General features: G+C 39.9%; 1 protein-coding gene across 4 annotated transcripts in view; it reads left to right on the top strand.

Moving 5' to 3' along the window:
* STXBP5L (syntaxin binding protein 5 like) overlaps window positions 1–22,411 on the top strand; it is a 193,460-nt gene extending 171,049 nt beyond the window's left edge. For all 4 annotated transcript variants that reach the window (XM_032193402.1, XM_032193394.1, XM_032193386.1 and 1 more), the window contains 7 exons: window positions 1,205–1,375; window positions 14,867–15,106; window positions 16,076–16,436; window positions 17,419–17,584; window positions 19,945–20,056; window positions 20,417–20,637; window positions 21,699–22,411. In XM_032193402.1, coding sequence (XP_032049293.1) covers window positions 1,205–1,375; window positions 14,867–15,106; window positions 16,076–16,436; window positions 17,419–17,584; window positions 19,945–20,056; window positions 20,417–20,637; window positions 21,699–21,740 — 1,313 coding nt within the window. In that variant the 3' untranslated portion in view covers window positions 21,741–22,411. The remainder of the gene's footprint in view (window positions 1–1,204; window positions 1,376–14,866; window positions 15,107–16,075; window positions 16,437–17,418; window positions 17,585–19,944; window positions 20,057–20,416; window positions 20,638–21,698) is intronic.

Below are 22,411 nucleotides of genomic sequence, written 5' to 3'. Positions count from 1 at the left end.
GTGGTGCTATCATGGCATGGTAACAAAGAAACTAATTTTTCTTGGTGTATTAAAATTCATCTTTTCCTTGGATACAGTAAAAATTGACAAGAATTATGATATGCTGAATATACTCGTATATAGAAACCTAAAGACTAATTCTGAGATATAAATAACCTGACATTTAAAATGGGGGTAGAAACTTCAAGCTCACCCTTACCTATAGTATTGAGCTTTCATTGTTTTGAATAGCTGACCAGCTGTTTACTTAACAAGTCTGGATTATCTGCTGACCAAAAATAAGTCAGTTATACACAACTGTATATCTTTTCATAAGCTGAAGGGAAAATTGCATTCAGTAATTCTTCACCTCATATTTGTGTACCTGATGTGAGGGGAAGTGTAGTATCGTACAAATGTGTTGTAGTCCATTGATCCCATCCAACCCACTCTAAAATCTGATCTAAGTCTTGCTCGGTGGATTGTTGTGGTCTAAAGACCTGTTTTCAGTGATGAAGAACAGACAAATGTAGGCAGCGTTTCAGGCAACTGTGTTTTGTTCCCTGCCTCATCAGATGGCAGCATGTGCTGTGCTGTTTGACCACGGCCTCTAGCAGGGGTCCAAGGACTCAGCCTCACATCTTTAGTTCTGTAGCAGACAAACATATTGTTCAGCAGGCAGTTTCTTTAGCAGTAAGATAAATCTATGTGGGATATAAAGAATAATTTAGAAACATTATGGTTAGTTTTATAACTGTCACAAATAGTGGCAGTTAAATACCTGTGTCATTGCAGCTTCTAGACAGGTAGGGAAGTTGTCCAGCTCAATCTTGCAGTAAATTACACTTGCAGTTCTTTATGAGAGCAAAAAGGAAAGAGAGTTTTCAAATTTATTTGGTATCTAATAGGAGACACAACATCAAGGATGACAGCGTTACCCACCTTATCTTGACTACCCATGCACAGAGGTCAATAAAATGCTGTGGGATTTGCAGCTCTAAGAATGTGTACCAGTTCTATATCCCTCAATTTATTTCAAAATATACCTTAAAGATGTGGTGAGTTATTCTTACATATATGTGCTGCATTGATAAAACAAACAAAAAAGGTTACTCTCAGAAGATCTAACTTAACCCATTCTTAAATATCAGCACTAACATCTCTCCTCCATTCTGAATTTTGCGAGCTGGCACTTTACCTAGCACATTTTGCATTCACTTTCCAGATCACGTGAATGGTCACTGTACAAGTCCAACATCCCAGAGCTGCAGTGCAGGAAAACGACTTTCCAGCGCGGACGTCTCAAAAGCAAACCGCCGAGGGCCTGGGAGGCCCCCCTTTAGAAAGGCGCAGTCTGCAGCCTGCATGGAGATTTCCCTCCCAGTCACCACAGAAGGTGGGTGGCAATGACTATTTTGCTAGGTATCTGTGAATTTCTCACCAGGTGTGGAAGTGATTAAATTTAGCATGATCCTTGTCCTAGTCATTGCCCTGAACTGCTGTCTTCATCTGACTGTTTAGAATTAGAACAAACCCTGTGTGCTAGTGTTGTTACTAACCAGCCTGCTCCTGAGCTCTGTGCTGCCTAGGGATGCGGTATGCTGAACCTCACCGAACTCTTAGAGCTGTCCCCTCGCCTGTACGGATGGGGTGCTTTGTTCTGGAAAAGCAATTGTTCATAGTGGCTTATGTACAGTAATCGTGACAGCTAGTAGTACTAACGTTTCAAACTCTCATTGTCTCTACTTACCGAGTCTGAAAATGAATAGGATATTTTTAGAATGCAAGTTCAGGCTTTGTATGTATTTATTGATTTAATGGTAGTAAAGATGGTATAAAATTCCACAATCCCTGGCCACTGACGACTGTAAAATTATAACGCATAATCTAATCAATTTTTGTATTTATAATGAGCTTCTAGTTTTGCTGCTTGAAAAACAGTCTTCAGATCTTGATCTACCTGGGTGAAGAGACTTAATTAAACTTAGAGATACAAAGTGGACCACTTATGGCAATACGTTGTGCTTAAAATCTACCATCAGCCTATTTTAATCTCAGCAGTGCCAGCTATTTAACTGCAGATTAAAAGAAGGAACATTCAGCTGGTGTGTTTTCCTTCCATCTTGGTAGTGTTCCCACTCTGGTATTGGCATCCTTTACCCTTGTCTCCCAAGCTTCCAGCGCCCCCTCATTCCTGCAACAATGCATTGTCTATGCAGAAAATCTTCAGCCTAGCAAAAACTGAAAAGAATAGTATCAAAGTAAATGTTGTAAGACTGTAGCGTTGATTGTGTTAAATTTTAGTAATAGATACGCAATAATATTTAAACAACATAAGTATTTTTTACACTTAACTTTTTTTAAAGTCCAGTTTTTAATTTTAATGAAGATGCAGAATAATTTCTTAAGTGCCTAAGAGATAATAATCTCCTATGGCTATTGTTTAGGCTGTAGCTTGGCCTGAACATGATGCTGTAAGTGAAAGGCAATCAACAATACCATGATTCTACATATTTCTTGTAAGGAGCATTTGTATCCTAACATGTCCACCTGCAAAGGTGTCTGCACCACAGAAGTTCTTTATAACTGGAACCTGTTCTCCCTTGTTTTTATTATTATAAATAGAGATAGAGCAAGGGGAATTATTTCACTCAGTGTGTCTTTTTTTTTTTTTAATGTAAGTTATTGCAAACCTTTGTTACTAGTCGCAAATTGCTAGAATGATTTTATTTTCTTTATGACAATATAAAATATTAAATTCTTCTTTGACCTTTCTTCTGACTGCTGTGGGGGTCACAAAACAAAAATAGGGTCTACATGTGTGAGACCCACTAAGAAAATACCCTAATTCATCATGGAGGGGTTCTTAGATACTGTTCTTGATAGAATGGAGGTGCTATCCAAAAGACTGTTGCAGTGTCCTCTGTCATCTCCTTGCATTTGATTTAAGGATACTGTTGACCTACATTGATCCACAGGGTAATAGAGCAAAGTATGGTCAGATGCTCTCTGAAAAATGGTTGTGTTCACTAAATGTGTTAGCCTCTTCCAGCTATGTCATTAAGTCTCTGGCAGAAATCATCTCCCATTGCCAGAGGCTATCACACCAGAACAAGACACTGGTGAAAGATGGATCATTTGTGCTGTCCCTTTCTGCTTCAGTACAGAAACACTTAGCAGCTTTCTACATTGGGTTTACTTTATCCAAATGCCTTTGCACTAAAGCAAACGAGAAATGCCCCCATGATCTATTTTTCTGCCTTTATTAGATGAGCATTAATCTTCTGCAGAGTAACAGGGACAAATACTTGGGAATAGTAACATTTTACCTGAAACTGCTGTTTCTTCAGTGATCATTCAGCCATTGCCTTAGTTTGTATGTAACACTAGACTGTTTTCACATATCTATATATTATCTCAATTAAATTCTTGTAATCATAGCAAAATTACACTTTGTAACAATACCAAAGAAACTGCTAGGCCAAGTTGTACCTCGTTAGCACAGGTATTTTATATCTTCCCATGCATGGCAAACATAGCGCTGCTTACTGGCATCTGTAGTATAGAACTGGCCTTTAGGAGGATGTTACAGTATCATGGATTCTTCAAAGATGAAGTTGTAAACTGAACAGCAAAAATGTTAAATCACATTGTAGGCATCATGTAACATATGGTGAAGTGTAATCCTCAAACAATTAGTTATAAGGAGTAATGTGGTTTGCATAGTAAACCTATAAATTTCAGTTTTAATGTGGATTAATTAATGTCTTGTGTGTAAAAATGGTACTAAAGTAGATTTACAAAGCTCTGAGCTGTTTATAAATTCCCATACACAAGGGCAGTTTTCATCTGTGTAATCACCATTTTTCCTCTATGTGATGATGATGATCATAACTCTTTCATCTTCCTCTCTTTATGCACCATACCAATATGGTAAGTACCACTGCATATGATAGTTCATAGTGGAAGATTCATCACTACCACAACAGTTTCAATTGCTTCGTGTTTCTCTGCATTCTATGTAGTACCAAACTCTTCTGCAATACATGTATGCAGATACTGCTGTAATATCGACACTACTTGTATCCGAACTGGCTACAGTACTACACAATGCTTTTATGCTTCTTTTCCTTTTCTTTCCCATCCTCCCAGAGTAAGTAGGGTCACTGGCAGGCAGAAGAGGGAACCTACAAACCCCAAAGGTCCCACTGACCCTTGTGTAGAAAACATTTAGTAATACAGTAATACTTTGATAGCACAATGAGGCTTTCTGTGTATCCATATCATGAAAGATTCAGTTTCTACAGCTCATCACTAATTATAATACCTATACATTTGATACTAAAGTATATCTCTTTCTAGAGAGAGTCATCTAACTTCCTTTCAGGGACATGGAGAACATTAACGTGACTTGAAAAAAAGTCCTTTTCAAATGCATCACCTGTGTCATGGAAATGATATTACAACTCTCAGTAAGGTCAATGAAATGACTGTGTTATAGTTCTTCCTGCTGCAAGAAAGAGTCAGACAGATCCTTTAGAATAATTTGTACTGAGATGTAATATTAGAGATTGTGGCTTGGGGTGGTCCTTTAGTGAGTGGGTTTGTATGCACAAACATACGTGTCCCCTGTCATCAGGTTTATAAACTAAAACATTTTTCTGATGATTTGCATTCTCTCATGAAAAAGAAACCATCTGTCCAACTTGTATGAACATTTTGTAGATACCTGTGGTATTATTCTTTTGACTTCTAGCTCTACTAACTGATCTGTCTTGAACGATTGACATTCAGCCATTCTTCATGCATCTTTGATTTCTAGCCATATTGTTTTGGCAGGAGGTTGAATTTATTTCTGAGTTGTTGTTGTTGTTGTTTTTTTTTTATTGAATAGTATGGTAGAAAGTGATATGATCCTTGAAAATTCTTAGGTTGGAGCTAAGGAAAAGGGCAAGGGAGAAGGAAGATGAGAAGTTAAAAGACTTGAGAAAGAATATGCTGAGAATAAAAATTCTCTGCGAATTGTGGAACTGTGTTTGATCAAAAGCTTCTGGCTGGGCTGTTCCAAAGTAAAATAAAACAATTCTCTCTGTGTGAAGAATTTATTGGCTACTTAGGAGTATATGCTGCAATAAATAATGGATTTATTCACAAGAAGTTGCGTTTTATATTTTCCTTTGGCGAAGCAAGATACATATTTTATGTCCTTGCCAGAAGGGTAGTATTTCAGGTTAGCATTTGGTAGGATTTTATTCTTCAACCTGATTAGAATTTTGATTAGAGATTGCTATCTCAGAAGTACTAAGCACTTTCTATACATAAAGAGAAAATCCTTTGTGTGGGGGTAGATAATTCTTGCCTTTTCTTAAGCTGAGCGCCTGTCTCTGAAGCAGCACTGATGACACTTGGAGATTTATTTTAATAGTTCTTCCAGTTCCTACTCTTAAAACCACTTCTTAATTGATTAGATTAAAAAGATAATACATTTTGGTGACTAATCATAAGATATCTGTTAGAATAATATATCATTATTCTCACATTGGTTTTCAAAACCAACTTATTTAAATCTGATCTTTTGGTACAATAGGAACTATATTTCCAGCGTTTCCATGGAGTGCATTTTCAATCAGCCTTCACGCACTAAACTTTTCTGATTTCATTTCTGTTAGATGTCTTGGTCTGTTCCAGCTCTGGACTCCAACTAGCACCCTGTTTTACTTGCAAGTGTCTTCACAGAAACATTGAAAGAGGAATTATATTAACCTTTTGCTTAGCTTCTTTGGGGAAAATATGTACTCCTCCATGGCTTGCCTTCTGTCCTGTGGCACAAATGCAAATCAGTCCATCTCAGTCCAAGAGCTAGTACCACATAGTTGTTAAAGCTCCGTTTCCTTCTAGAAGTGCAGAGATCATAGCCTGACCACAAATTTCAGTGTAGGTGAAGAGGCCCAAAACATCTGTTCTTTTTCTGCATAGAAAAATAAAATCTGTTTTTCTATCTGGCTTTTATTGAAATTTTAGTTGAAAGAAAACATTGATGTTAAAGAATAAAAATAATTTTTTTGTGGGAGGGAACTCAGTGTGGTTATACTTGTATAGCTGGCTGGATATGTGGATGTGTGCACAGATAAATATGCTGTCATGCAGTCTTCATTACTGGAATAAATTCCAGCTAACTCTGGTTTCAGATTTGAAATTTCACTGTTTCTGCTTTTTTTCAAACATCCTGCTTTTTTAAGCAGTTTGCATTCTCCAAAAGGTTTTCTCTGCAATTACTTGCTAGTTGCCATCAATTGCTGGCAGACTCTGACTTCTCTTTCCTTCTCATTGCTGTATTCACACAGAAATGGAAACATTCTGTATTTATCTGTCCATGTGTGGTTGTATCATATGTCTTAGGAAGGAAGTAGAGACAGAGTGTTTTCCGTTTGAAATTTAGTATTTTGAAAACTATTTTCTCCCACCATCAATGATAGAAAACTGTCTTTCTGGGTTTGATTTATTTTCTTTTCCCCATTACATAGTCTTTAACTAGACCAGTTTCACCACCTTAGACTGGAAAGACCATTTAGATCTTTGTGCTACAAACTTAACTCTGATCAAGAAATCCTTACAAGGGTTTGATGTGCATTGTAATTTTCTATGAATGCTAAGAGCAAAGTCTTTGAATTTGCTGTAGATTTCTTTAAAATAATTCAGTTTCAGTATTTACCTCATCTTTTGGATTAATTCTTTTGATTATATAAAGTTAAAATTTGATATAGAATACTTGAGTTGAAAGAGCAGAGAGCTGGCAAAACAAACCATTGAAGAATATTTAGCTATTATCTCTAATAACCTTATCAAAAATTCTGTGGCAAGTACAATGCAATTTCCATTTTAATGGATCCAGTATACTTTTATACTTGTAGATTTTCTTTAGAATCTGCATACTTCTATAAAATTGTTGTAAATTTTTCTCTTGTCAATTATGGCTATACTGTTATGCTGTCTTTAGAAGTGCTCTATGCATTGGATTTTTTGAACTGGATGAGTAAATGGGACCATTTGGTTTCCTTAACAAGTTTGGGATGGGGAGTGATGAGAAGAGGAAAGTTTCTGTTTTTATCATTAACCCCTTTTTTCTTGGTTTGGTTGGTTCTGAAGCCCACATGTGGATGTGAGCTAATTTCTTTCCAGGAAAGAGAGAAACATAGTTGCTTGATCTAGAAAAGTGTTGAAGCAGCACAAAGTGGTTCAAATACATGGCAGGGAACTGCATAGGGAAAGGGAACATACTGCTGTTCATGCCTGCTGAGAGGACAGGATGTAATGGACATAAACTGCTAAGGCAGAGCCACAGTTTCATGGGGACAGTCAGCAATTAATTTCCATGACAAGGATAGTTAACTGCAGAAATGGATTTTCTGAGGAGGCTACTGCATCTCTGGCAGGTTTTCAGAACAGCTCATGCTCCCCACCACATATCCTTTGTCATGCTTCACCATATTACAGAGTGGATGACTTCTGGAAAACTTCTTTGCCCAGGCAGCCAGGAGAAATGACACTTACATGGTCCTCTGGGCATGTTACAGCTGCCACGGGACCACTCTTCACGAGGCCCCTAAGGGACATGTTTTTTTCACAGATAAGCTTTCACAGCAGATGGAAAAGCCCTTGACTTGAGATTTTTTTTCATTATTTCTCTGTGAGGGGATCATGGTGTTGGTTCTGCTTGTGAATCATTTCAATCCTCTTAGCATTTGAAGTTACTTTACATAGCTGGTAACAATAGGAATTGTATAATAGGAAATAGCTTAGAGATACTGTGGTAAGCCACAGTCTCCACTACTTGCTCAGTTTGTCACCACCATATTGCTTAGGGTCACTCCCAGCTAAGCATCATAGCTGTTAGGCTGAAGTAAAGCTTTCCTAACATGGCTGGGTTACAAGTGGCATAGCTTCCAGGGAAGACATGAAGAATGTCTTCGTTTCTCAATGTCTCAATGTTCTCATTATACCTAGTGACCACAGATACAGAAGGCGTGGATGCTGTCAGTCCTCTCAGGCTGGTTTGTGCCTCCAACTTTCTGCTGAGTGCTATGATCACTAGACTGCAAAAAGCCAGTGGAGCTGTCGTCATTTAGACTGACTCATAATCTTTATCAGATCCAAACACTACTTTCCCTCAGAGGTTTCAGTGGAGTGTAAAACCTGATTACAACAGAGCTTTCCCTACGTCCCTGTAGTGAGGAATGGAAGTCTAGAGACTGGGGTACCTCGTGAGTATCTAATGGCCAGGAGTGGCTGGGGAAGAAAGAGAAAAGAGCCTTGTCTGCATACATCTGTGATGCTGGTGCCTAAATTTCAACTCAATTGGGCTAGATTGAGTTTGCATTTGTTTTTTTCCTGGGAGCACATTTTCTCTGAGGTTCTTGTAGGACGTTGGGTCCACTTGCTTCCTCACAGGAATCTGCAAATTTTCCCTATTTTTAAAACTAACTAAAAGAAAGCTCTGTTCTTCTTCTGTTCACTGAATGGCTTGTCAGTTTTAATTTAAATGATGATTTGATTCCAAGTTAATCTGATTTCACACTATACACTAGACATGTTGAATTTGGAGGGCAGGTGCACTGCATGCTCAACTTTACTTTTTTTTTTTTTTTTTTTTGCTTGCTAGCAATCACCTCAGATCAACATAAACTGTTTTTCTATATCGGAAATAATTTTTGAAAGTTTGGGAAGTGGAGCATACCATTAGACAGTTACTGGTACTTCTCTGGCAAAACAGAATGGGTGTGGGGCTGAACGAGGGAAGACCATATGAATACTCTGAGACTGTTCAAGTTACATTACAATAGCATTCTAAAGGCTTTTCTTTTTTTTAAGCAAAGTCTATCTGACTACATTTCAGTTGCACAAGCAGAAAATCTACCAGAGAGAAAAAAAAAGAATGATTTCACTTGCTTTGTTATAACTATTTTGACTCATTTATTGAATGGACCCAAGGCTTTTCTTCTATTGCACTTTTTGTCTCCTCATGATTCTTGTGTACTTCTGCATATGAAAGCTATAGAACATATTGTTCTTTCCCAAACCACCAATGGTACCAAGAGACGCTTCTGCAGAATAGCTATTTTAGGTAGGGGTTTAGATTATGGAGAACTGTGATATCTTTGATTAAGAAACATATGTCCTAATTTATAATCTAAATCCAAACTGAGCTCTTAGTGTTTGGAATATGAAGACAGTTTGCTTGTGTAAGTAAAGGGAAGTAATTCATGCAATCAAATATGGAAGCTTGATAGACACTATTTACGTTAAAGATCTCTAGCATTTTTATCTTTCTATAAAAATGCTTATTTCTACATCATTTTCAAATTGAAAAACTGTTTTGCTCTAACAGTTCCCTCCTGTTTTTAAAACATGCTGAACTAAAACCTAAGCCTGAACTTTTCCATATTCTGGAAATATCAAAATAAAGATCCAAGTCTGGTGACTTGAATCTGGTTTCTCTTTCAGGCCTTTATTTGCCATCATGTGCATACATTGTCTTGTATCAGTATAATTCTGTGAACTCATCCAAGTTACACTGCTATTACTATAGCAACTTCAGGACAGTACTTTTTCAGCAGAACTTTTTCAAGAGAGGGTTAAGTGTCCCACAGGTGTGGGCTGTGTGTAAGCAGATGCTGTCACCCTGGTCTGAATGCATTCCAAGCAATATATTCACGTGCTTTTCGACATAGTTTTAGGGCAACTTATTTGAGCTGATACAGTGGAAAATAATTCACAGCAAGTCTAGATTGTTGCATTGTTTGTGCCTAAGACAACTTCTGCTGCTTTCTAGTGAATTGCTTTGATGTGGAATGCAGCTTTAGAGTGATGCTATTAGAACGTGTTTGAAGATGTTCTTAGCCAAGTAACCGTGCAGTGTTCTTAAATGTGTGAAAACCCTGCAGTGTTACTTCCTGCCCCTTTCTCCTCTGTGTTGCTGAAGCATTGCCGTCAGTAATACGGTTCAGTCTCTGTCTGTATGATGTGTACTGTGTGCAAATTCATGTTTGAAGTGTAATTCCTTTACTGTACGTTTACATCGGCATTCAGAGCTTTGCATGCTTTCCTGATTCAATAATTTTAAAAGTGACAGATTTCTCTAAAGATATTAAGGTGATGATCCTTAAACTGTCAAATGTTTTAATATTTTCATTAACTTCTGGTAAGTCTGATGTTTGGAACTGAAACTTTAGAAATCTCCAGGTGAGGAGAATATAAACCTTTTAATTTTATTTCCATAATATATTGATTTCCATATCAAAAAGGTTTATCTTTATATATGTTCTTTAAGCAGGTCAGTTATTCAGTATGTTAAAACCAGGAAAGAACCTATAATATTTAGGCATCTTAGGCGTTTGACAGTTTAATTGCAAAACTCTCCAGTAATTAAAGGAAATGTTTAGGGTGAAAATACTGATCTTTCTCACTGGTAGTTTAAGTTCATTCTTCATAACAAGTCATACTTTTGCTTTCATGATTCCTAACTCCAAAAAGAAATTGGCTTTATTCATCTGTTAGTCCTTACTCCATTATTTTAGAATAATGGCAATGACAATTTCTTGGAAGAGATGATATGTGAGGATGTGTTCCCCTTACAAAGCATTTGCTGCAGCTGAGAATACAAAAGTCAGAACATTCCCCTGAAGAACACACATCAGTGGTATAAATATTTTTATTAGTATCTCCTCTCCTTTTTCGTTTAATTCCATGGGAAAGTAAGGAAATTCCAGTATTATTTCCACTAAACAAAAGGGAGAAGAAAAGATCTCTACAAGTGCTCTGTGAATGTGGCAGTTGAAATATATGGAATCATTTACTCAAATTGTCTTTTAAATTCTCAGAAACCCTAAATTAAATCTTCTCCTAGACACCATTGCACTGCAGCAGGACCACTCTGTCGTGCAAGGAAAGAGCTAGGACAATAACTGCTCAGGGCTGCTTTCATATAAATGTCATGATGACGGTTGGCTCAATTGTTCTTGTCCTTTTGCAATGCATGCGATTTTGTGGCAGTAGGTTACATTTCCAGACGGGCAATGCTTCAGCAATTACATGGAATCAGTACATTCTCACACGACGAGCGTCACTATACTGCTCACACATGGATGAACAAAGGTAAGACTCAAAAACACTGGCTTCGTTTTTATCCTAGCATGTGAGTTGAAGTGTTCTTCTGTGTTTCTGTCAGTGAGGTGGGTAGCAAATTAGAGGTTTTGTAATTGTTTTTAAATCGGAAGCCTTCTACTTGTACGCTGTTGCTCATAGCTTGAATTTAACAATCAGTCCAATGTCATGAAGGAAATTGGTTCCTGAGTGTCCATCTGCATCTCACCAACTCATACCATGCATAGAGCAGGGTTGAATGAAAACATTTTGAGGAAAGCAGGACTACTGTAAGGCAAGTAGTGGTATTTCTGAAGTATGAACCTAACCCACAGTATGCAGCTCTTTGAAATTCACTCACTGCAGATAATGATGCTTTTGCTCAGAACTGCTTAGATTCTGGTCTAACAACTTGAATAGCAGCATATCCCAAGTCATAGTCACTCGTTGGCTCTCAGGGGACACTGGATCCCTCTGATAGTGCACTCTGCTTCCGGCAGCAGGAACACTCCTGTTTGGAGAAGAAAAAAAAAAAAAAAAAAAAAAAAAAAAAGAGCCAATAAATGGAAATCTACAATGGGAAGACAAGTAAAAATGACATGCTGGCCTAAGAGAGAGACAGCTGAGTGGGAACAGGGGGATCACTGGAGTTGGGATATATGCCTCTCCAAGCAAAAGAAATACTGGATGTTTCAAAGCAAGAGGCAATTTAGAGACAGGAGCACATTTATGAGAAAGTGCCAAGGATCTTCTGGAGAGGAGAAGGAGGGAAAGAATACTGGGGAACAGAAAAGTATCTTCTTTTTGCATATGAAAGGTCTATCGCCTTACTGAAGCAGGGAGACCACATAAGCTTTGTTTAACCTCGGTTAAAGGGAGTACTTGAAAGTGGTACTGGTGCTGGTTCAGAGTCACACAGAAAGGTGTTGTAGCTGACATTGTTGGGACACCTGTTTTGCTGTGTAATAGAAGGAAAATAGAAGAGGAAATCCATAACATGGTGGTTGGGTTAACGATTAGTATAGACTGGCAGTGTTTGTACAGGAGAAATTTTAGCAGGTGGAACATCATTTTAAAACATAGAAACTAGACTAGGTAAGTTTTTACAGTTTCACAAAGAAAGTGCTGTTATATTTCTTGAGGATATAACGGAGCAGTTTTGAAATAAAGAATTTAGGGTATATTCTCTTTGAGAAAGAGAGTCTCATGGGAATAGCACTAAACTAAGTTTTATCCCAAATTCTAGGGAGAAGAGAGATTTCTGCCTTGTTTTAGAGCTAAAGTCACATAGTGATTGCAGCCTTTCATGGGTTTTGTTTTGCTGTTCAGATATGTTTAATGAAATCAAATTTTGAAATGTGTCATGCTGGTCTTTTGTGTTTCAGTTTGAGTAGTGTATTTAATATAAAATAGCACAGTATGTTCCCAAAAGTGTCCTAAAGATTATATCTGTTAATGTCAGTTCTGCTAAAATGTCTTAGTTAACGTTACTGCACAGGAGTGAGGAACACTTCTTGTTAATTTAGAGAGGGAGAAAGCTTGATGACACATGCAAATGGCACATCATATATTTTAAGGTCCGTGCATGTCGCCTACGCTAACTAAGCAGATGCATTTGTCCTTTCAACATCATTCTCAGTATGAGCACCACCATACTTGAATTTTATGGCTGTGATATTAATATAGATTTTAAAGAGAAGAAGAATTACATAATAAGATATTTTAAAAGTAAGGTACACTTTGAATTAAAAAAAAAAAAAAAAAAAAAGATTTGTGGATCAATCTGTGCCTTGAAATTACTGAAATTACTGCCCTCTCCTGCTTTGCCCGGCAGTTGTCACTTTGCTTAAGAAGGAGCTGGGCCAACCAGTCCAGTGCAGAAGTACAAAGTGCTTGGGGTTATGGGAGACGCTAATTCTCAAGGTATTAGAAGCTGTATTTGCACACGAATAAAAAATCCCAGTTTTATGCAGATATATTTAGCAGTGCTGAGCCAGAACTAGAGTAACAACAGTGCCTACTTGAAGAAGGTGAAACAGGGTGAGGAGAAGGCAGTGCTTAGAAATTCAAGTAGACAGAAATTTCTCTTCCATTAGAGTGGGACTGAAGTGCCAGGAAATGTTATCCTGCAAAGCTCCTGTTTGAAAAGCTACAGATACCCCCCAAGAACAGCAGCTGTGCCAAATGTGAATGAGCAGCATGTGAATCTGCCCCCATCCCTGCGTGCCAACACAGGCATGTAAGGAGGCATATATAGTAATGCCTGCTCTGGTTCCAGTAATGTTTTGCTGTGGTTCTCTCCAGTCTTTCCCAGGTAGCTGCTGTGAAGAGGATAATGTCAGCAGTTTACACGGCGTGATCTGGGTAGGGGAATATATTGCTGCAACATGTTGTCCAAGGAAGATTCACCTGCCAAACTGCTGCTTCTGATGGAGAGCAAGAAGCATACATACAATATGAGGTTTAGCCTAGTTTTCAATTGGAGTACTTGAGAAAGTTATTTTCTATTCCTCTTCTCAGTTATTTCTACTGGCTCTGAAGAGATAGCTCTCTATTCTGAGGTACGAGACAGATAATTTCATACCAAACACGAATCTGCTTCATAATGATAGGTTCAGAAGTAAGCCTTTTATTTCCAGTCCAATACCTTCAAATATTTCTCCGTCTCCAGAGCCTCCTACTTCCTCTAGTTGTTTATGTTGCAGAAGAGAATGTGAGGTTTCCAGTGATCGAGACTGGTCTTGACTCCAGGTTGGTAGACAGCAGCACTGGCACTAATCATTTTGCAAACACTATGCTAGCAGCCAGCCCTGCTCTCCTTTTCCCTCTGGCTCCTCTAGTCTTCAGTGACTTTTTAGCCTCAGTGTCCTTTATAGCCTCCAACGTGTTGTCACTGACACATCCCGCTAGTGCCAGCAGCTCCCTTGCACGGTTTTGTTCTCCCTTCTTGGCACAAGGCAAAGCAAAGCAGGGATCCCCGAGCCCGACAGCGGTCAGACCATGTTCACTGTTCCCTCAAAATCCCCGTGCCTGTGTATTTGCAGTGAGGTCAACGCAGCTCTGTCTGCAGCTGGCTCTCACTGTTGCCTGCTAAAGCTCAAGCAAGAAGACGAACCCATCAGTGCCAGCTCACTATGCAGTTGTTGTCTAGGGCACAGAGCACGTTTCTCATTTCAGCGCCCGGGAAGCCAGAGCTGAATGGTGCCCTGAGACATCTCAGATGCTGGGATCACTTTAGCAATGGGTGTATTTCTCCCAGAGAGCACTTATTCATAGCTTGACAATACACAGCGGCTGTGAACTGAGTGCTAGTACTTCCCAGCGATGGAAACAGCAGCAGAGCAAAGGACACGTGTTCTGAAGTTGGTAACGGCTCCTCCCTTCGTGTCCTGCAGCGACGAGATACATGGATTAATTTTAAATGCATTGGTAACATATGGGTCTAAAATTATTTCATGCTATTTAGAACAAGTCCTTTGAGCTAAGGCTGTTGTAAACTCTAATTAGTCTATGCTAATCTCCATAATAAGCAGCTATTTCTAATGCAGATCTAACTGATGAGGTCTGACAGCGTTTTCCACGCAGTTATACACTGGCAGGAAGCTGATATGGCGTTAGTATCAGACTGTTTGCCCAGGTTATGAAAATGCTGTTTTCTGTACTCTGCAGGGAGTTTGTATTTGCTGCAGGCTTGTGCTTGCTCTCGGATTGCCAGCTTATGCCTGTTCGATTGTATTTATTTGTGCAGAAAACCGGGAAAACTCCTTCAGCCGTTCCAGAAGCTCCAGCGTGTCGAGCATCGACAGGGACTCAAAGGAGGCAATTACAGCTTTGTACTTCATGGAGTCCTTTGCCCGAAAGAACGACTCTGCTGTCTCCCCATGCCTCTGGGTTGGAACGGGCCTTGGTATGGTCTTAATCCTCTCCCTTAACCTGCCTGCCAGTGACGACCTACGGCAGTCAGAGCCGGTCATGGTGTCACCAAGTGGTAAGAGTGCCACTCTTTTCCTGTTTCTTTTCCATTTTGGTACAAGGAGAGGAAAAACTGCATGGTTTTGTACAGTCTTTTTGGCAGAAAAATCTCAAGAAATGTATCAAGCAGTGGTCACGCGCTACATTGAGGGTGCACAGGTAAAAAGATACCCTTGTGAGAGACCCACAGCTTCATAAGCCGAGGCACTTTGGTTGTGTTACTCCTGAAGACTACCCTACATCTTGGGCAAAGTCATGTGTAATCTTTGTGAGGACAGGGAAATTAGCAGGGCTCCTTCATACTGGGAAATTGCAGTCCTGTATACAGCTCTGATGCAATCCTATCTGGGATGCTGTGAACAGTTTGGCTGTCTTTCCTGTCAGAAGGCTGCAGAGAAGCAGAAGGGAGTTCAGGAAAGGAAACACAAATGTTGGCAGGTTGATGTACCAGGAGAGATCCTTGGCTTAGTGAGTGACAGATGGCAGAGCAGAGAGGACAGAGCAGTAAGAGAGGTCAGGTCTGAGGAGAGGCAGTATGTGCTTACCGCCTCCACGGCAAAGTAATGACAAAAAACAGAGGATACACAGGAACAGAGGTAAGCCCCCACCACAGTTGGTTTAGAAAAATAACACTGGATGGACACCAGACTAAGGAGAGCAGTTTTAGTGGAAGGGTAATAAATAATCCTACTGGCTTAACACAGAGATGAAAACCAGCCTGTTTTTACAGTGTTTGGTAGCATGTATTATATAGATTATTTGATATAGGCTGCCTGAGACCTTTTTGGTACTGACAGCCTATTTGTTCACCTTCCTGTGTGGTCAGGAAGAACCAAGCGAGGACAACTTGTCAACTTAGCTAGATTAATGTGTTTGCTGTATTTACAAAAGCAAAACTAGGTGTCAGCTGTGCCTTGTGTACACCATACTGACAACCAGTTTAATTGTGGTGCCTGTGCCAGTGAGAGACGCTTATATTTTGCAGGCACAGTTCTGACACTGAAAGGAGCGGTACTGACCTTCGCGTGCTTGGACAGCGTGGGGACATTGACACATCCACCGTATGAAGTATGGAGGGACCCACACAGTGCTGATGATGGTGAAAAAACAAGAAAAAGGAAACTTGTCATGCATTCCCCTTCCTCCTCCCAGGATATGGGTGATCATCAATTTGCAGTCATTTGTTCAGAAAAACAAGCCAAAGTCTTCTCATTGCCTTCCCAAACATGTCTTTATGTCCACAACATCACCGAAACGTCCTTTTTATTGCGAGCAGATGTGGTCACCCTCTGTAACAGCGTCTGTCTGGCGTGCTTTTGTGCCAATGGGCACATCATGACACTGAGGTACTTATCTAACTAATCTTGTGGCAAAACTAAACAAAGAGGTGGCACAGCAATGTCACGTTCCACTTGCATTTGCTGTAGGGTGTGCTTACAACATGTCTGATGCTCTGCATTAACTCCTGGTGGGCGTATTTAGTGCACATTTTATATACAATTAATTACTCCACCGGGAGCCCTGCCTAGCCTGCTGCCATCCCCGTTCCTTGGCCTGTCTCCACATGGGGAGATAAGGCAGCTGCACAGCAAAATGAACTCTTTTATTTCATAGTAACTCCCCCATGATGACAACTAATGGCTGATGACTTATAACTAGCATGAAACATTGATAATTTTGCTCAGTTATGGTAAGTCAGCAATAGAGCAGTGTAGAAAAGCTCAGCCATAGAAATGGTACCGTTTGTTTATCCAGTGTGAAGGGGAGAGCCCCACTCTTGCAATTTCAGATTTTTCCACTTGGAGAACCCAGTTTTTCTTCCTTGTCACTGCCACCATTGAGCTGACTGCAGCATGACTGTAATTGTGCCCCTGCCCCACACCACCCCTTCCCTGCCCAGGCCCTTTAAATTGAATCAGGATGTACAGCTAGTGAGGTGAAGCAGGAGAAGCTGGAGCGCAGGTAAGGGGATGCTGGAGCCTTTGCCCCCTGCAAACAGGGCCTTGCCGTGCCATTTCCCACCTCATAACTGGGGGCAGACACTGCCCCACCACATGGCACAAGCCATACTGTGTCACATGAGTGTCCCAAATCCAGACAGCAGCAGGAGCTGACTGTTGAGGCAAGGCAGCTGGATCTTCTCCCTGCAGGGAAGCAAAGTATGAAGGGAAGGCACTGTGTTGAGGGCAGAATTTTTCAGCTTAGAGCTGCACTTCAACTAATCCAGTTATGAAAAGCATAAACTTACACATTGGTTTAAAATGCAGCCATACAGCAGATGTACCACGTGTGGCAATTTGTCTAACCTAAGTATCCGCTTCTCTTCAGCTTGCCCAGCCTTCGCCCACTGCTGGACATCAACTATTTGCCTGTAACAGACATGAGGATAGCGCGGACCTTTTGTTTCACTAACGAAGGGCAGGCTTTGTACCTCAGCTCTCCCACTGAGATCCAGCGCCTAACATACAGCCAGGAGATGTGCGACAACCTGCAGGTATGGCCCAAAACCTCACTTCACTGCCTAGCTTTGTCTTTGTGTGGGAGGGCCAGTGGCCTGAACAGCGAGCACCTGTAAATTGCCATTTTTACTGCTAGAGTTCTCAAAATAACATGATTTCTATGATTTCTAATCAAAAGATTTTTTTTTCAAATGGTTAAATAACCAATACTGGCATTTCCAAAGATGATACTTTGTTGTCAAATCACCAGCATACCTGTTGGTGAGGGGAAAAAAGAAAGGAACATATTTTTTTATTTTTTAGTATCTCAAGTGACATCAAAGACAGGTGTGTTCCTTTGTGCTTGCCCCTGCTGACTGATGCCAGAGAAGCAGATCAGAGAGAGGTCAGCAGCTCTGTTGCTGTTCGGACTCTTTTGTGGCAGTCACCTTGCTCCTGTGCCCTAATGGCTGGCCCGTGTCTCCAGCCTGCCCTCGTGTAATTGCAATCTCTGCTGGCTCTGTACAGAGCCAGATTTGTGCCCAAATGGGACTCTTCACAGCCTGCTTCTCTCAAAGTCCTACCAGACGAAAGACCAACTGTTAAAAATGACTGAAGGGAAAGAAGGGGAAGTTAGAAATTCATAGCAGCCACAGCAGTTGGTACCAGCATGTGTCCAACCACATAGCAACTGTGTCAGTGAAAATATGCGTTCCTTCCCATATTTTATATATTTTTTTTATTTTAACCCAAAAAATATCTTAATACCTGCAGCTTTCAGTAGATGGGTGGGAATATGAGACAAACTGGTGTTGATAGTATCAAAAAACACAGTCTGTTTTAATATATTTTTAATTATTTACTGTTGTTTTCACTCCACTAATTGGCACTCCCCTTCTTCTGTATGAGGAAAGCAACTCCCATTGTACATTAAAACACAGTAACTACAGAAATGGTCTAATTAAAATAATTTATTTTGAGCAAAGGTCTTTACAATGTTAGGTTTGGGTTTTTTATAATGAAAATGCATATTAAAATGTCATTTACTGAAGAGGAGGAATTGTAAGAGGTTATAGGGAGAAACATGAGTAATAAAAGAGAAAAAAAAAAGAGGGTGAATAAGTTCTAGGTTATATAATTAACAGTGAACTAGGATAGAAATATAAAAGAAATGGTCCTGCCAGTGCTCATTATGCCCTAGGGAATAACATGTGCTGAGCTGCTCAAATCACATCCCAGCACTGTCTGTCTCAAGTCTGAAGGAGCACTGTGAGGAGTGAGCATTGCATACCAGCTTTGCACAATGGAAAAGAGAGAGTTTTTGCAGGGAAACAATTTTAAAATTATTGAAAGGTTTGCTCAATGTATCTTAGACGGTGAACCTATAGCAAGATGCTGTTGCAAGCCAGATTTTTATTAACCTTAATAGCGTCGTGCAACAACAAAATGGAAACAGCCCTTGCTACTCTATACAGATGAGCTACCACTGCTTGTATCTTGGCTTTTATGCAACAGGGACAGTAAAAGGCATGCACAGCCATTAGCCGTGTACAAAAGGCAGATGACCCAGCATCACCTGCTACCTCGGAAAACAAGCCAGGCGGTATGAGAGAGGCCACTTAGGCTCAAAGGGCTACAGTACTTTTTCTCCCTAGAGCAGGTGACTCTGCAGAGGAGCAGTGAGTGAGTCACAGCTCTGTCCGAAGCACTCAGCTTCCCAGGGGCCTTTTGTGCAGCACAACAGCTGTGTCTGCCTGTTGAGGCAGAGATGAGCAAACATGGAGCTGAGCAACAGGGCAGTGACTGCTCTCATCACACAGCATTGCTGGTTTTAAACACTAACGGGACCACATGCTTTCTTTACCAGCTTAATTCTGGGGAGCCCACCTTCCTAGTACTGCTGCAAATAAAGCTAAGCCTGAGATTTGTTTGGCCCTAATTTAGTTCAACTGCTCCAAAATCTCTGTCACCGTGACAGTGCTGCCAGACACGCTTATTTAGCATTACCAATGGCACTGCCAAAATGCACAATAACAATGAATAGGAAAGAAAGAGGGGAGCATGGAAGGCAATGGGCTTTTATTTAAAAACAAACAAACAAACAAATGAAAAAGAAACCTCTGAACTGCTATTGAGCACTGAAATCAGGTATGCTGTAAAGAGAAAACAGAGTGAATGCCCTGCTTGCCTGGATAATCACTAAAGCAAAACACATAATTCACAGCAAATTGATTATTCAATTACAGTGTTGCCTCTGCTGTTTCTAAGCAAAATGTGATCTTACCACTGATGTTTTCACAGACTTGACTATATCCAATGCATGTGGATTTTAAACTAATGCAAATGAAGCAAAGACCCAGACCTGCTTTCATGTCAGTAATTTTTCACGTGGACTTTTGCCTGACTTACTTTCTAGGACATGCTTGGGGATTTGTTTACTCCTGTGGAAACACCAGAAGCTCAAAACAGAGGCTTTCTCAAAGGACTTTTTGGAGGAAGTGGACAAGCTTTTGACAGAGAGGAACTTTGTAAGTGACTGGTTTTTTTTCCTTCCAGAAACCGGTACACGGGATCTCTTGCTCTTATCATCTAGGAACGGAGTGGTACATAAGATTTATATGATTGGTGGTTAAAAACAAAAAGAAAAGAAAAAAGGGCAGGGTTCTTGGTTACCTTATCTGTGATTACTTCACCTCAACAGCTTCCTTTAAGCAGTGGAGGGGTGGGGGTGCACAGCTGCACTGTAACAGGCAGGTGCAGAGAGCGGAGTCCTCCACGTGGCATCTGCACACCAGGTGTCATTGCTGCAAGGCTGCAGCTCAGAGACCAGAAGCACCAACAGCACTACAGCCAGTGACTCATTCCCTGTTTCTATTTCTCCTTTGCAGTTGGTGAGGCCACAGCAGGAAAAGCCTCTCGCAGTCTTGCCCAGCACATACCTGGATCAGGAGGAATTGAAGGTGTGAGAGGAGCTGCAGGAGGAGTTATTGGGGACCTGACTCGTGCACGCATTGCCCTTGATGAGCGAGGACAGAAACTGGGAGAGCTGGATGAAAGGACTGCGAGCATGATGGCCAGTGCAGAAGCATTTTCCAAACATGCACATGAGGTAAGAGCCCTGGCACCATACACACAGAACTAGGAACCACAAACTCTACAACTATTCCTTTGCTTCACTTCAGGAAATTCAAATACTGTGCTCCCCATTCACCTGGTCACATTGTTTTAGGTGTGCTCACATTAACTTAAATGCTATTTTTTCTGTTCTTTCCCCCGCACAATGGAATCCCCAAAATAAACTTCATTGCACATCTCTTCCTTTCATGTTTTCATAAAATGAACATCCATTGTTAGCCTCTGAATTTAGAATGTGGTACTTCTCGTCTCACACCTTTTCCACTATATCATCATGACTTGTCTTTTTTTTTAAGCTGCTTACTGCAGCAGATCTGTGCAGTAGGGCAGAAAACAAATAGGTGTGTACATAGGAACACTGACAGATCTTACTGGCGAGAAGAGGAGAAAACCTCTAGTACAGCACTGTGATACAGTTATTTAGGATAATACTGTGCTTAGAGGTGGAAATAGAAGGTTCTTCCAGCCCATGTTGTTAAAGCTGGGAATCAACTAAATTGATTTTTTTCTAAGATAAAAAGTATTAAAGACTACTTCTCCAAAATGTATGTTTTTCAGTTAACTGTACAGCTGGTTTAGCATGCATTACATCTCTGGATAAAATTTTTATGTTTTTATTGACTTTTGTTAAGTGTGAGGCAAAAATACATGGAAGGAACTTGCCCTGAATGCAAAACAGAGTTTATATATTCAGCGCATATATACTGTGCTCCATAGATGAGCTTCTTTCTAAAGGTGTTAAAAGCACTGGCACTTCCCAGTCTTCTGCAAAAGGAAAGTGGTAAAGGAGTTAAAGTTCCTCAGGAAAAATCTTTTCATGAACAAGAATAGCAGGTAAGCAATTATATATATGGATATATTTTTAAGAATTTAACAATTACTATATAAAATATTTAAAACAAAATCTCACTGGAATTAAGATCTGATGATTATAAAAGGGAACAGTAATGCACTACTTCACTACTTTTGAAGTTTGTGATGCTTCTCATGCAGGACAGTGTTTTATATCCCTTTGTTTGTTTGCCATTTCTGTAGGTGATGCTGAAATACAAGGACAAAAAATGGTACCAGTTTTAAATTTTCAAAGAATCTGCTTGTGGCTATATTAAGAACACTGTTCAGGGAAGCAATGTTCATTCCCAAGTCTACCAGTCACGGGTCAGAAGCAATTTTTCTCCTAGAAGATGTTTTCCTCTTACAATATTGGATTCATCACAGTGAGATTCAAGGAGAAATGTTTTAGGCCATGAGATGGAAGCTAGAGTCATGTGGGTCTTACTCCAACACCTGGCTGATGCAGTAGCCAATTTTTTCCAAAAGGAACTCAACCATCACTGTGGCATGTATTTTTCAGAAGCTGTAGGTATGAACTGTGGGGAGTGTGTCTGGTTAAAAATATTCTGTACAAACTCGAATGTTAATGCACTTATAAAACTTTGCATGACTAATTGACATCTTAAAAAAAAAAAAAAAAAAAAGAAAAGAAAAAAGAAAGCATGTTGTGACCGAAGAAAAATGGGATTAATTTCTATTGAGAAAAAAATACTTAAATGGCAAAAATCTTTATTTTTTAAAAATGAGACTACAAAATGTCAGTACATTTCAAGCATGTTTGCTACTGTTCTCAACATAAAAATGCGTTGAGCTGTGTTTTCTTATATGCTATTTATTTCCCTTGAAAAACCTTGCTCGAAATCAGTACTGTTTAACTCCTACCAGAAGAATAAATAACTTCAAAAACCTATGCC

Source organism: Aythya fuligula, chromosome 1 (assembly GCF_009819795.1).
Source record: "Aythya fuligula isolate bAytFul2 chromosome 1, bAytFul2.pri, whole genome shotgun sequence".
Taxonomy (NCBI): domain Eukaryota; kingdom Metazoa; phylum Chordata; class Aves; order Anseriformes; family Anatidae; genus Aythya; species Aythya fuligula.
Note: the sequence above shows the minus strand (reverse complement) of the source record. Positions and strands in the feature narration are given on the sequence as shown.